General features: G+C 39.7%; 3 protein-coding genes across 3 annotated transcripts; all 3 read right to left on the bottom strand.

Moving 5' to 3' along the window:
• Positions 1-3,843: 3,843 nt before the first annotated feature.
• On the bottom strand, positions 3,844-5,713 carry LOC6579271 (putative inorganic phosphate cotransporter). Its single transcript, XM_002005131.4, has 3 exons — positions 5,432-5,713; positions 4,296-5,369; positions 3,844-4,219 (listed from the first exon to the last, which is right to left on the bottom strand). Exons 1-3 carry the CDS (start codon positions 5,594-5,596, stop codon positions 3,968-3,970), a joined length of 1,491 nt encoding a protein of 496 aa, XP_002005167.1. The 5' UTR covers positions 5,597-5,713; the 3' UTR covers positions 3,844-3,967.
• Positions 5,714-7,757: 2,044 nt separating this feature from the next.
• On the bottom strand, positions 7,758-10,126 carry LOC6579270 (putative inorganic phosphate cotransporter). The gene is made up of 4 exons (XM_002005130.4): positions 10,004-10,126; positions 9,399-9,535; positions 8,267-9,340; positions 7,758-8,204 (listed from the first exon to the last, which is right to left on the bottom strand). The coding sequence occupies exons 1-4, from the start codon at positions 10,023-10,025 to the stop codon at positions 8,004-8,006; spliced, it is 1,434 nt and encodes a 477-aa protein (XP_002005166.1). The 5' UTR covers positions 10,026-10,126; the 3' UTR covers positions 7,758-8,003.
• A 741-nt stretch (positions 10,127-10,867) lies between these two features.
• Positions 10,868-13,502, bottom strand: LOC6579269 (putative inorganic phosphate cotransporter). The gene is made up of 4 exons (XM_002005129.4): positions 13,402-13,502; positions 12,720-12,856; positions 11,574-12,662; positions 10,868-11,509 (listed from the first exon to the last, which is right to left on the bottom strand). Exons 1-4 carry the CDS (start codon positions 13,421-13,423, stop codon positions 11,285-11,287), a joined length of 1,473 nt encoding a protein of 490 aa, XP_002005165.2. The 5' UTR covers positions 13,424-13,502; the 3' UTR covers positions 10,868-11,284.
• Positions 13,503-14,447: the final 945 nt, after the last annotated feature.

The raw sequence follows: 14,447 nt of genomic DNA, 5'->3' as shown, positions 1-14,447 counted from the left end.
TCAGTTCCTTAATTTTGTCATTACGTGAACACAGCGAGTCACATGTAAATTCAAGTTCAAGTTCCCCTGATTTTAGCCACCCGCTCAATGGAAGCTAAATTGGCGAATAGATAACTATAATGTTAGCGGTATCGGTATTATTCGGTGCTGTGAGCACAACGTGGCGCATGCTAATTACCAGCAGTTGAGTCGACATTCGATGACATTGATTGGCTACTTTATGGTCTAGGCCGTAGCTCAGATTAACTATGCCAAACAGCGATTCGCTTTTGCGTATCTGCGGTCTTTCAACCGAACACGAGGTACATTAAATGGGGATATAGTACTCAATGTATATATGTAAATCTATATTGTTTTGTTTATAAATATATTTAATGGATCAACTGATGTTCATATTAATTCTCAGGTTTTTTCTTATAATAAAATAATATGCGAATGCATTTATATAGCTCGATTCAATTGTAGAATTTTGCGTTTCTGTTTACGTTCAGCTAATTATATCTTGAGTTGATACAAGTAATAGACAGACGTGAGTGAAATTGACTGATTCATTAGTTAGTAGAGCATAAAATCTTGCAGATTTATCGACAACAAGTTCATCTCACAACAATAAGTACAATTCTAGCTATTATCAGGTACATGTCAAAGTGTTTCAAGAGATATTAAAGCACACAATAGAGCATACAAATGCTGCAGATTGACGCGCGAATTACGTCAATTGTCAAGCTGAAGTTTTATCGAAAAAAAAAGTAAAGTAAATATATATGGGAATCACAAATCACAAAATCGCACAACTTAAAGTTAACAACGCACAGCTAATACCCTCACAAATTTTGCAGCTAGTTGAATCTGAACTTTCTACTACTAAAACCAGATCTAAGTCTCTGCATTAACTATAATATTCAAATTTATTGCGACTGTCAAAAAAACTCTTATCTCGCACTTTCTTTTCCTCCAAATTGAAAAACCCAAACAGTCAGCAAACAATTCGTTTCCTTTTTCATTGGTTTGTAAACCTCAGTTCCAATCTAATCTGCTGAAATGTATAATTCAATTATAAGTCCATCAGGTAACGATTTATTGGCTAAGTCATAAAACACTTCTACCTGTCAGTTATGTTCTGTCTTACCGTTAAATACATACCAGATATTGAAAACAAACCCAAGTAGCACAACAATAACAAAAAAAAACCGTAACTGCAGGTAGTCCCCAGAACTTTTCAAGATAAGCCAAAACGAGCACAGCAACGAGATGAGTTTGAGACGTTGCCAGAGGCTAGACAGTTGCTGTGCCTCGTGAAAGGAGTATATTGGTATATTAGTTTAAATGTCAATTATAATAGAATGATATAAATTTAAATATGATGTATGTATATATCATGTACAACTTCGCCTGATGAATATAATTTCCGTAAAACTCCCATATGGGCGTGTCACTCTGTAATTTTTATAATATATAGTATGTGCTATTATTTATGACACTATTTCAGCTACACACTTGAAATATAATATATATATTTAACTCATATGCCACGCCCAGCTAAATATATATAATACAGCCACAAATATATCATTTAGTAGGATCTATATGTTTCCAACCCAATCACAGCTTACAAATAGAGCTTTAAGTCAAAAGGTTTAAATAGAAAATCATCGAGCCGTTGTGGAATAAATTAAGAAGTCTGATTTTTAATGGATCTAATCTAATTAATTAAAGGCCTATTAAAATTGCACTGTGCACAAGCCAGCTGAAAATATGTGAAATATTTTCTCAATTATCAATTGGAAGAAAATATAATTATTTTCTATAATATAAGTTTGGTATGTGAACTACGTTTTGGCTAGAGAGTTGAGGCGTTACTGTAGTTGGTGTAATGGCTGTAAACCAACATTTCTTTAGTATACTTTGTGGCTTTAGTTGAAAGAGTTCGAATTTATCATTTACATAACTACAGGAGTTGCACTTGGTTACAATTTATATAAATAGAGGGCTTCATATAGATATACCTATATATTTAATGTAATTATAATATGACCCTAATTCCTACCCAAATTTATTTTTCTACTTTTGATATTTCAAAGGGGCACTTTAATTTTATAATTGATACAACAACTCCGGCTTATAATAAAGCTATTGCTAGCCTTTTCATTGGGGCTCTTATAAAGGGAAAATCTTTTGTCTATGCGTTATCAGTTTCTGCCTCTCCAAACAAAAGACTTAAGCAACGAACTGATATATACATATGTATGAACATAAACATCTCTGATGATTTGTTTATTTCCTTAAACAGAAAACCAGATCAAGTTATAGATTTTTTTTTTCAATATATATGCATATATATTTTATAAAATAAAATAAATGTATGTCACAGAAAAATGTATTAGAAATTATAAAATGAATTGTTTTATTAAATTGTCATATCACATTTTACATTTATTAAATTCCTCCAATCAAAAGCGGCGCATGCTTTAAAGCGAACGAACCAATCAGCAAACACTTGATTAACGAAGTCAAGCTGAAATAGGTAACATACTTTTTGGCTCACTTGGTAATTATTATAAGCGGTATAGAAAAATCGAATGCTAGGATAGTCTCAGTTGTAGATAGGTTGGTAGACTATTTTATCCAGTTCAAAGCTTTGTATTTGCTTTTGCTTCTACATCTGAATTTGTTTTAGGGAGCTTTTTCAGCCTACACCTAATTGATAGAAAGATGGGTCTATATGCAATATAATGAATTGAATTTCTGTCGAAGTAGTTAGACTTATAATATTTTCAAAATAATTAAGATCAGTAGTCAATGAATAATCTCATTAATTAAGAAAAACAATAAAAATACGTATAGAAACATATATTTAAATTTATATCATTAGACTTGTGAACTCATATGTTTTCATATATGTGGAGTCACTTAAAGGTAAACACCAGCTACAAGAGTCTAGAGTGTAATGCAAAGTGTAAAATGTGTGTTCGGTACTTCAGCCAGTGGTGCTGTCCGTAACACCCAATTAGCGAAATGAAACAAATTAGTGCAAAACTAATTACTATGAAATGTGATATGTGGACAATTGTACTAGAAAAGCAATGAAAACGAATGCGAAACAGATTTCCATTTATAGCAAGTCCAACGGGACACTTGCTAAACGATTTAGTTGAGCCAATGGCAAAGCAAAGCAGATAAAGTCAACGACTCTATAATAGTTTGTTGATAAACAAAGGCAAATAATATATACATTTATAAATACATACATACAAAGTCTAGGCCATTGGACCTGGGCACACACACAATGACAAGCATTTGTTATCAAAGTGCAACTACTTATGGATGATGAATCAATTGAAATCAATTACGATCATAGTTTAGATTTTATCAGAAGCCGGCTGATTAGATAGAGAGGAAGACAGCGAGAGACAGACAGATAAACTACAAGTGAGTCGCGTGCCTGGCTTCAAGTTCTGTGATCGAGCTCTACTTGTGGCTGCCCCCTTAAAAGCAGGTGCCAAGCACATGAATAGCTATTAAATATATAGCGCTTGGTATCAGTTCGAATGGGATTGCTAAATCAACCAGCTGTGACAAATGTTTTCACAACTGCTCTCTCTCCCTCTCTCTCTCTCTCCACAGCTGACCGGATGGCTGGCAATGGCGAAAGACATCGCAGTCGCAATCGCTGTCACAGTCGCTGTCGATTGACCAAATATTTCACCTTAATATACATATAAATTGTCGAATATATATTTTATTGAAATTGTCCGATTAGATTATGACTCAAGAGTCTTGAATTTTTCGCCTTCCCTGCAGCTGAAGCACTCAACTCCGTCCCAACAAAAACAATATGTGAAATTCAATTGATTTCTATAAATATAATTTACCTAAGCTCACATTTACGGCCTTATAAATAAAATAAATTACATCCTGCTTATTTGTTAATACTGATAAATACAACTAATTCTTTGTCCGCTCTAAATCAATCTGTGCTCTTTGCCGCATAGCGATCCGGCCAGCTCATGCGCTGCTCCAGCACGGATTGTTTGGCTGGCGTAATTTCAGCAACTGGTGCCGACTTCTCCGGGCAAGTCTCGGCATCTTTGGGCTTCAGATAATCGTCGGCATCCCAGGGCTGAGCCTCAGCCGTGCCCCAAATCAGAAACACGCAATTGCCCAGAAAGAAGATGATGGCCGCAATGCCAAAGACAATTTGCCATTGGCCGCGATCGTGCTGCAATCGAATAAAGCAGATGATTCACATGAGATTTATGTGCATGGTATACTTTACGGTTATATCTCCAGCTCACCTTATCCACAACAATGACGCCGGCGATCAGTGGCGTTAGAATGGGTATCACATTGGCCACCGTATTGCTGAGGCCCATCAGGATGCCGGCGTGATTCGGCGACAGATCGATTGTGTTCAGGGAGCTGCCGATGGTGGAGCCACTGTTCACACCCACGCTGAGCGTCATCAGGGCAATGGCCCAATTGGCATGATCTTCGTCCAAGAAGCCAATCACAATCAATGCCACGGCCGGTATCCAGAACGAGATCGTATTGAAGAGTTTGCGCACCGAGGTGAGCGACAGCCACTTGCGCTTGAGCACAATGTCCGCCACAATCAGATAGACATAGCTGAGCAGCCACATGGCCAGGAAGGGCAGCGAGGAGAACACTGCATTGCTCTGTATATCCATGTCGAGTACGCCGTTCATGTACGACGGAATCTCCGCCTGCAGCGTGCTCAGGCCGTATGTCTCCGCGCAGCGGGCGACGAGCAGGGCCATAAATGGCACCGAACAGCAAATGGCACGCCATGGTATGGGTATGCTGCGCTCGTGGAAGTGCTCGTTGTGCTGCAGCGACGATTCGATATACTTGCACTCGGCCTCGCTGATGAAGCGCGACTCGGTGGCATTGTTCGCGGCAAAGATGAGCCAGAGTATGCACCAGACTATGCACAATATGCCCGAGACGTAGGAGATGCCCGGCCAGCCCAGGGCCCCGTTGGCGATCATGCCGCTGATGAACATGGCCAGCACAGTGCCACAGTCGGAGCCCGTAAAGCTGAAGGCGCCGAGACGATTGCGCTCCTCTGGCGGCGACCACATGGCCAGATGCTCGTTCACACAGGGAAAGATGACGCCCTGGAAGAGGCCCTGCAGTATGCGCAGGGCGCAGAAGGCCTGCCAGTCGCCCCAGGAGATGCACCACGGCGTAATCAGGCTAAACACGGCCGTGCCAATGGCGGCCACAAAGAACACAATCTTCGGTCCGTAGCGACGGCAGAGGAAGCTGCCCGGGCACAGCGTCAAAATGTAGCCCCAATAAAAACTGGACAGAATATACGACTTGTGCCGTTCCGTCCAATCGTATTCCTGCAGAGAGACGAGGTCAGCTTTGCTGCTGGCACTGCTTGCAGTTGGCATCTGAGACTTACCGGAAAATTGGGATTTGTGGATGCGGCATTGGTCATGGCCACGATTGCGACGCTGACATTCAAGCGCGCAATATGTATGACTGTGAGGCCCAGGAACAGCAGCAGCGACTGCAAATGTCGCACACCGATGCGCGGACCCTTGACTGCCTGGCACTGACTATTCATGGCTCGAGCTGTGGCCAGGTACTCCAGAAAGTTTCCTCTCTTTTAACTTAACTTTATTATTTATATATGGCTGTATCTGCGCACCAGTTGTTGGGTGGAACACTTCTGGAGCTAGTAGCTACGGCAATGTCGACTTTTATATGAAAACGCAACTGCAGGGCTCTCTGCGGCCGTCTGGCCGACGCGTCGGCTGACTAGACTAGACTGGCCACACAGCGCAATTCATTCATGCACATTCAGCCAAGTGTCTAAACAAGCGACTGCCGGCCGCTTGACGCAAAACTTCGAACTTTCATGGCAAGATCAGGCAGTTGACGTTCCACCTAGCAGCCAATGCAAATACGCCATCCAGAGAAATGCTAAAAATAGAATCGAATGTGACGTCTAATGTGGAGCTGTTTATTTGCCATCAGATTTTGGCCAACTGAAGTACACGCTATGGGGCCAACAGCTGTGGCCACATATAGCCCGGCCAGGCCAGCTGTTAATACTCAGCGCGTGAATGAGTCGCTTTAAATGTGCTTTATGAATTTAATCAAATTGTCAAGTTAATAATAATGCCCTGATTAACGGCGATGCTACCAGCTAAATAAATAATACAATTAATCGATATGATTTCAAAATAATATTTCGCAAAGAAATAAAAACGAAATATATAATCATAATAATCTATTGTCGCTCAAGTGGCCAATACACTGTAAAAAATCGGATATAAATAGAAAATTTATTAATAACTCACTTTAGTAATTCTTATCTTCGAGTTGCTAAATTTAAAATGACTTCAAAATAGTTTTTCCAAACTTTCTTCCCCACTTTTTCCACCTGTCGCCACCCAAACTTTTGTCGCAGTGCATTTTACCACTAGCAATCCACATAACATAAAAAAACTCTGTCCTAGTGAGGAATAACAATGTCAACAATTGCTGAATATTATTTATAACATTTTATTGACTCGCTTTAAATAAAGTAAAGTTTAGGTGAGTTATCAACAGACCTCAAAGTCTTGCGATTGCAGCGGCTAAGAAAGCAAGAAGCAGATGGACGGGACACGTTATTGTTTTAGCCACAACCGTAAAAGATGATTAATGCTTTCGACTATAAATATCTATAATATATATTATAAGCGCTCTTCCAAGAACATATTTTTAATTTCACAGACTTTGTCAATATTTAAATAAATATTGCATATGCCAAAAGCGAGTTCAATTGCCAAGCCCCCATTAATTTACATTTATAGATTTCTTTCATAACTTTCGTCTGCTAGACAGTCATAAGGAAAAGCTACTTGAAACACTTTACTTCCATATATTATATCTTATCTACATATTTCTATTGCAGTTAATAGCTTGACAACTCTTGAGTACTTGTACCAAAGTATTTCTAGCCACTTTGGCCTTATCGCCTTAATTCATAAGATACTCAACAGGGCTTCCACTCATATCATTTTATAAATAATTTAAGACAAAGCTCTAAAGATTAAAGTATTAATAATACTTCCAGTACAAAGGTTGGCTTTAATGATTATCTAGGGATTAGACTTGATCTATCATGAAAATTAGCAACTATTAAGCATGGTTAGATACTTGGAAAGCCTTTTCCTAACTAGATCTGCTATACAGATTTTATATATATAGATTAGAGATTAGAGAGATTTAACCAATAAAAGGTTTTTCATTCAAGCACAAAAATAATAGTATATCATGATCAGTTATGTGCTATCCTATCTCTACTTATATCTTACACAGGTTTACCTTTATCTGCCAAAAACAAATCCCAATGAAATATTTATAAGATAGTTGTAGCATGCTATGATATTGTAGTTGTATAAAAGATAAGACGACTTCAGCTACTAGTATTTTAATAAATCAACTGCTTTTGTCTACTCAAGTATTGCAATGAATGAATTGATTTTATTCATCAAATTCCAGTCTTGTTTACCTGTCATAATCTTAATTCAGCTTTCAGTCGTTCAAAAAGCCTTATCCTATAAGAATTATAAGGATATTAGAAGGCACGAAGATGGGAATATTATAGGAAGAATAATATAATAATAAATAAATAAACGAATAAATAAAATAAAATATAGTATAACACAGAAATATAAAAAATTAAATATATCTCACATTAATAAAAAATACAATATAAAACATAACTATAAAACTAGAATAATATTTTTTATTGAAATTTCTTCTACGGCACAATTTTCTGTCAGTGTCTTGCGATAACATTTATTGATAATGCTTAACAGTTTCATTAACATAACGAAGTGCTGTTAATAGCAGGGCAACTGTTGTGTATATCTAACATATTGTGTATACTTTACAGCATTGAGTTTTGGCGTGTTGTATTTGTGGCATTTATGTGATGATTAGCTCGGTAAATAATACTTGATTAGCAGCGCTATCAATTAGCTAATGGGCATTTTCGAGTCCGATTTTTCCTGTTGTCTTTCCCCAATTTCCAGTCCGGCAATAGGTTGCGGCTGCAGAAAATCTTCGGCATCCCAGGGCTGCGAGACAGCCGTGCCAAAGAGCAGGTAAACGCAATTGCCCACAAAGAAGATCACAGAGGAGATAATGAACACGATTTGCCACTGGCTGCGATCGGCCTGAGCGAAAAAGAAGAAATTAGATTAGACATTAGGAAAAATGGAGAGAACTCGAAGCTTACGTTATCGCTGACCACCTGACCCACAACAAGTGGCGTCACAATGGGCACCACATTGGCGGCAGTGTTCACAATGCCCATCAGGATGCTAGCATGGTTGGGCGACAGATCGATGGAGTTGAGGGAGCTGCCAATGGTGGCGCCGCTGTTGAAGCCCACGCTGAGTGTCATCAGGACAATGGCAAAGTTCTTTTGGTCCACATCGAGGAAGCCAATGCCAATCAATGTGGCCGCCGGCAGCCAAAAGGCGATCGAGTTGAACGTCTTGCGTATGGCTGTCAGTGAGAGGCATTTGCCCGAGAGCAGGATGTCAGCAAAGATCAGGTACACATACGACATGATCCACATGGCCAGAAAGGGCAGCGCCGAGAAGAACGCATTGTCCTTGATATCCATTTGCAGCACGCCATTCATATAGGCGGGAATCTCGGCCTGCAGCGTGCTCAGGCCCCAAGTCTCGGCGCAGCGGGCCACGATCAGCGCCAGGAATGGACCCGATGTGAATATGGCACGCCAGGGTATGGGAATGACGGTGTTGTGGTAATTCTCTTTGTGTTTCAACGATGATTCGATGTAGTTTCTCTCCGCCTCGCCAATGAAGCGTGACTCGGTGGCATTGTTGGCCGCCAGGACAAACCAAAGAGCGCAGCTGGCAAAGGCCACGCCAGCCGATATATACGAGATGCCCGGCCAGCCCATCGGACCCTTGGCAATCATGCCGCTCACAAACATGGACAGCACATTGCCAGCCTCGATGCCCGTGTGACTCAAGGCGCCCAAGCGGTTGCGCTCCTCTGGCGGCGACCAGCGTGCCAAATGCTGATGAATGCAGGGAAAGATTAGGCCCTGGGCGAAGCCCATCAGCACACGTATGCCGCAGTAGGTGGCCCAGCCGCCCCAGCCGATGAAGAGGGGCGTGACAGCACTGCAAACGCCCGATGCGAACGTGGCCCAAAACATGACGTTCTTCACGCCGAACAACTTGCACAAATATCCGCCCAGAAACTGGGTGATAATATAGCCCCAGAAGAAACTGGACAATATATACGATTTCTCTGCCTCCGTCCAGTCGTATTCCTGAAGGAAATTCACGCTTGTAAGCAGAGTTATGCGATCAACTGTAATCGGTACTCACCGGAAAATCGGGATTTGTCGACTCGGCATTGGTCATGGCCACCACAGACACGCCCACATTAAGGCGTCCAATGTAGACGGAGGTGATTGTTATGAATATAAGCAAAGCCTGCAGATGTCGTATGCCCAGAGTGGGACCTGAAAGCAGAACAAGAATATGATTTATTGGAATGCTAAATAGCAATTTCGATTTTTGCTGCGATTAAAGTCTAAATAATCTAAGCAGACCATAAAACACCTTGACATTTATTAGACAGCGTGGCCACACGACTTGAACAAGCGCCAAGTTTATATTTATGGATTATTTCCGATTGCACTTGCGCAGGGTATAAATTCTCTATATTATATATGACCAAATATCAAAGTAGCCATAGAAATTCTACAGTTTGCACAGACTTTTGAAGAGTTTCATAATTTAAATAAATTAAAAATAAGATAAAGAAGAAATGCATATTTTATTTATTGAATTTATTATTCAGCTCTAAAAATTTTATATAAAATAAGTTTTTGGCTCATTCTGAATCATATGCTGAATCAGCTTATGCTTCTATACATCCAAGTCTTCTTTAACATTTAGTATATTTATGTTTCACATCTTCAACTTACCTTTATTCACCTCAACTGTCATGGCGTTCGTTTCAGTCCTTGGCCGAAATTTATAAATACAAATATATTTGTTGGCTAGCGCGCTTTGTTTTTGCCACGTTTAATCCAAACACCTGACCACAGCCGAATAATTCGACCCAATGGTAACTCGGTTCTTGGCACTTTAGTCCGATCTTATCGTAGCTGATTATGGTCGCAGTTTTGGTTAACTTATCAGCATTGATTATCCTACGATAAGGTCGTGCACGTGCTACCCAAATATCCAAAAGAATAAAAAAAAAACCGAACTCCAGCAGCGAATAATATATTGAAATGGAAAACAATATTTAAGGCCATAAAATGCCATATTTGACAGGTCCATAAAGCAATGTGAGATCATAATGATTCGCTGACCTATGGCAACAGTGAATTGTAGATAGGTAATATATGATTTCAATATAATCACGATCTGAAAGCTTAATGAGTATACCGTCCTTCGGGTTTCATACCATTCAGCTCCTGTCATAGTTATCGAAATCGATAAATAGTTATCGATAATTGATTAGTTGCTAAACTGATAGCTTGTTGATAGATTGTTGGACTTATAGATTTAAAATGCTTTATGTCAGGGCTTACACAAGCTTCATAATATGCAGTCTTTGGCATTGATGTCTCAAGTTAGTTTAGTCTCGACTAGAGCTTTCTTACATGTTTTTTTATTGTCCTTTTTTATGTTGTTTATTTAATAGTCTTTTATTGATAAGCTACTGACTTTTTTATTTCATCTTAAGTATTCCTATTTCCAACAATATTAAATAATCTTTTTCTGTTAGCTTTCTTGTGTTTGCTTTTTTAAGCTTATTATAATTAAGTAATTCTATTGTATTCTGTGGCTGTATAACTGTGACTCAATTATTTAAAACCAGATATATTAATATTTTTGTCACTTCATCAAGGGTTATGTTACTAGATTCTCAAAAATATTTATAAATTTCTATTCCTACCACTCACTGCAAGTTCAAAATCTATCAAAGTCACATTCAAATCAAATTCAATTATATATATAATTGAAATCGATTGCTTTAGAACATAATGGAAAAGAAGATTAGCTAGTAGTACGCAGTCATTCAGTGAATTCAGATAAGAGGTATTAGAAATTATTTGTTGAGTCTCTAAATACATATATATTTATTAACTAGAGTTTGCTGTTTATCTACGACCCAGCCGTGAGTGGTTCTTAATTGATACTACTATGTTCTATTAGCGCTGCTACTTCATATTTCCTGCTATCACTACGTTGGCCTACGTAGATCGAGTCACGGCAGCATTATGTGCTTCCAAGGCTTTGGATTTGACTTTGGCTGCTCGTCCCTCCTCCTGGCTGAGCGGTTGCTTTTGATGATCTAGAAAGTCAGCGGCATTCCAGGGCTGGTTCACCATGCGCCCAAAGATAATGTAGAACAGATTGCCAAAGAAGAATACGATAGCAGATATAATGAATACCCACTGCCATTGGACGCGATCGTGCTGAAATATTGAAGATTGATTTAGTATATCATAGGATATATTAGTGAAATTTCTTGAGACTTACCTGATTCTTAACTATCATTCCCACCAGCAGTGGCGTCAGAATGGGCACAGCATTGGCGCCAGTGTTAACAATGCCCATCAGGATGCCGGCATGATTGGGCGACAGATCGATGGTATTGAGACAACTGCCGATTGTAGAGCCGGCATTGATGCCCACACTGACGGTCATCAGAACAATGGCCAAGGTCTTCTGATTGCTGTCCAAGAAGCTCAGGCCAATCAAGCTAATGGCGGGCAGCCAGGAGGCCAGTGAGCTGAAGGTCTTACGTATGCCCGTAATTGTGAGAGTGCCTCGCGTCAGCAGAATATCGGAAAGAATCAAGTAGATTAAGGCCATGATCCACGAGGCCAAATAGGGCAGCGCCGAGAATAAAGCATTGCTCTTCATCTCCAGCAGGAGCACGCCATTCATGTAGGCAGGAATCTCGGCCTGTAGCGTCGAGTAGCCCCACGATTGGGTGCAGCGCACCAAGAAGAGTGCCCAGAAGGGCAACGAGGTTAGAATCGCCTTCCAGGGCACGGGTATTTCATGCGATGCCTTGATCTCCTCCTGCTTGCTGCTCGCATCGATGATCGATGATTCAATGTAGTTCAGCTCCGCTTTGCTGATCAGTTTCGACTGCCTAGGCGTATCGGCGCCAAAGATCAGCCATGCAACGCACCAGACCACGCCCACGCCGCACGAGATGTAGAAGATGCCGGGCCAGCCCAGGCTGGAGGCGGCCACCTGTCCGCTGACATACATGGCCAGCAGTGTGCCGCAATCCAGGCCCATGTTGGCCAAGGCGCCCAGCCGATTGCGCTCCGTGGCCGGGCACCAGTTGGCCAGATGGGCATGCAAGCAGGGAAACAACAGACCCTGAAACAGGCCCATGCAGCCACGGATGGCGCAGTATGCCTGCCAGCCGCCCCAGGGCACAAAGAAGGGCACCAGCAGCACCAGCATAGCCGAGCCGAACGTGGACACGAACATGGTCCAGCGTGCGCCATAGTGGCGACACAGCCAGCCGCCCAGAAACTGGGTCAGAATATAGCCCCAAAAGAAACTGGACAGGATAAACGAACGCTCCATCTCATTCCAATTGTATTCCTATTCGAATTCTTAATTCAGTTCAGCTCGACTTGAATTCTATTCACATGTACTCACTGGAAAATTGGGATTCGTGGTCTCCGCATTGGTCATGGCCACAACAGCAACGCCAGCATTGAACTTGGCTATGTAGTTGACGACGATCGAGAGAAAAAGCAAAAATGTCTGCACATGACGCTGACCCAGCATGGGACCTAAGAGCAGGCACGGAGAGAGAGAGAGAGAGAGAGAGAGAGAGAGAGAGAGGAAAAGAAAGAGAGATTTGAAATATATTTATATATATTTAATATATATCTTACATTAATATAAATAACTCATTTTTATTACTAAAAATGCAATTTTTAATATATATAAATTCTTGATTATATATAAATCTTATATTGATCCCTTATAAATAACTCTTTATTTTAGCAAACAAAATTCTAATTTAAATATATATAAATTCTAGATTTAATATATATTAAAGTATTAGATGGATTTTCTATAAATAACTCATTTCTGTAGTTAACAAAACTCTAATTCTGTTAGTCATTTGCTTCAATACTTCAATATTTTTGCACTCAAACAAGTCTGCGGCATATGTTTTGCAAATTACCACTTGTGGAACTATGTCCAGAACTATTTGAATATATATTTTTAACTATTGTATATCTTAGCCATACAGCAGATTGAGTTTATCAAGAGACAACTTCTGATACACATTCCAAAATTGATCACAATTTTCCAGACTTTTCATTACCCTTGTTCACTTCCGTTGTCATCGCTCGACTTTAGTTGGAGAACCGCGCTCGTTCAGCTTCGAGAAGCAACTCAAACTCTCAATTGTTTTCTGTTGGCTTTACACCTAACCAGCTGCACGTTAATGCTTCATACTTTTGCATTAGTTTGAAATCAGCGCACACAACTTACACACACACACACGCCCACACTTTCGCACAGTCGGTTACACACGAAATTTTTGATAGTTGGTATCAGTGATTTTTCACATGGTCTGATAGGCCATTGACAGCAAATCAAACAAAAATTTATGCATTCACTCACACAGACAGCCGCACACACACACACACACACACACACACTCAATTTATTTGCTTAGATAATGCTCACGACTAGACAGGCTGAAGACTCAGCTGAAATGTGCGCAGGCTCAAAAGATCTTTGAGTTGACTTCAGTGATTTTTTAATACCCTATAAAAATATTTACTATATACTATTAAAGTGTATATAGAATTCATTTACAAAAATCTTGGTCAATACCATATAATAAATGCAAAATATTTTACTAATATTATTTAAATATATATATCATTCGAATCCTTAAAATTTAAGGATTTAATAAAAGTCAACTTTAGTCAACTTTATGTCAACTTTTCTTAAAGCGTTCTTACTTTTCAGCTGGCACATCAAAATTAACAACAACAAAGAGTTATATAATCAACACTTAATAACGTTTTAAACGCGCACTACCGACTGCAGTGTACTCATTCGAAATGCTGCCAGCTCCATTTTCCGATTTGCGAACTCATCAATGTATATGTAAATATACATAAATAATTTTATTGGGTAGTTAAATTTGGAATGTCCATAGAATTATAGGCCATATTTTTCACGCCTTCAATAGCAATTTCCGATTTGCCACGCCCCTAATAGACTCATCATATAGACGGACAAACAACCAAGCAAAATTAATATACTCATTTGAATTTCGTGAATGAGTAATAAAATTCGTTTAACAGCTTTAGCGCACTCTCTCAATAATTGCATATTTAAATTCTTTATTTAATA

The sequence above is a fragment of the Drosophila mojavensis genome, unplaced genomic scaffold (genome assembly GCF_018153725.1).
Source record: "Drosophila mojavensis isolate 15081-1352.22 unplaced genomic scaffold, ASM1815372v1 contig_80, whole genome shotgun sequence".
Lineage (NCBI taxonomy): Eukaryota > Metazoa > Arthropoda > Insecta > Diptera > Drosophilidae > Drosophila > Drosophila mojavensis.
The sequence above is the reverse complement of the archived record's forward strand: the minus strand, read 5'-3'. Positions and strand labels throughout refer to the sequence as shown.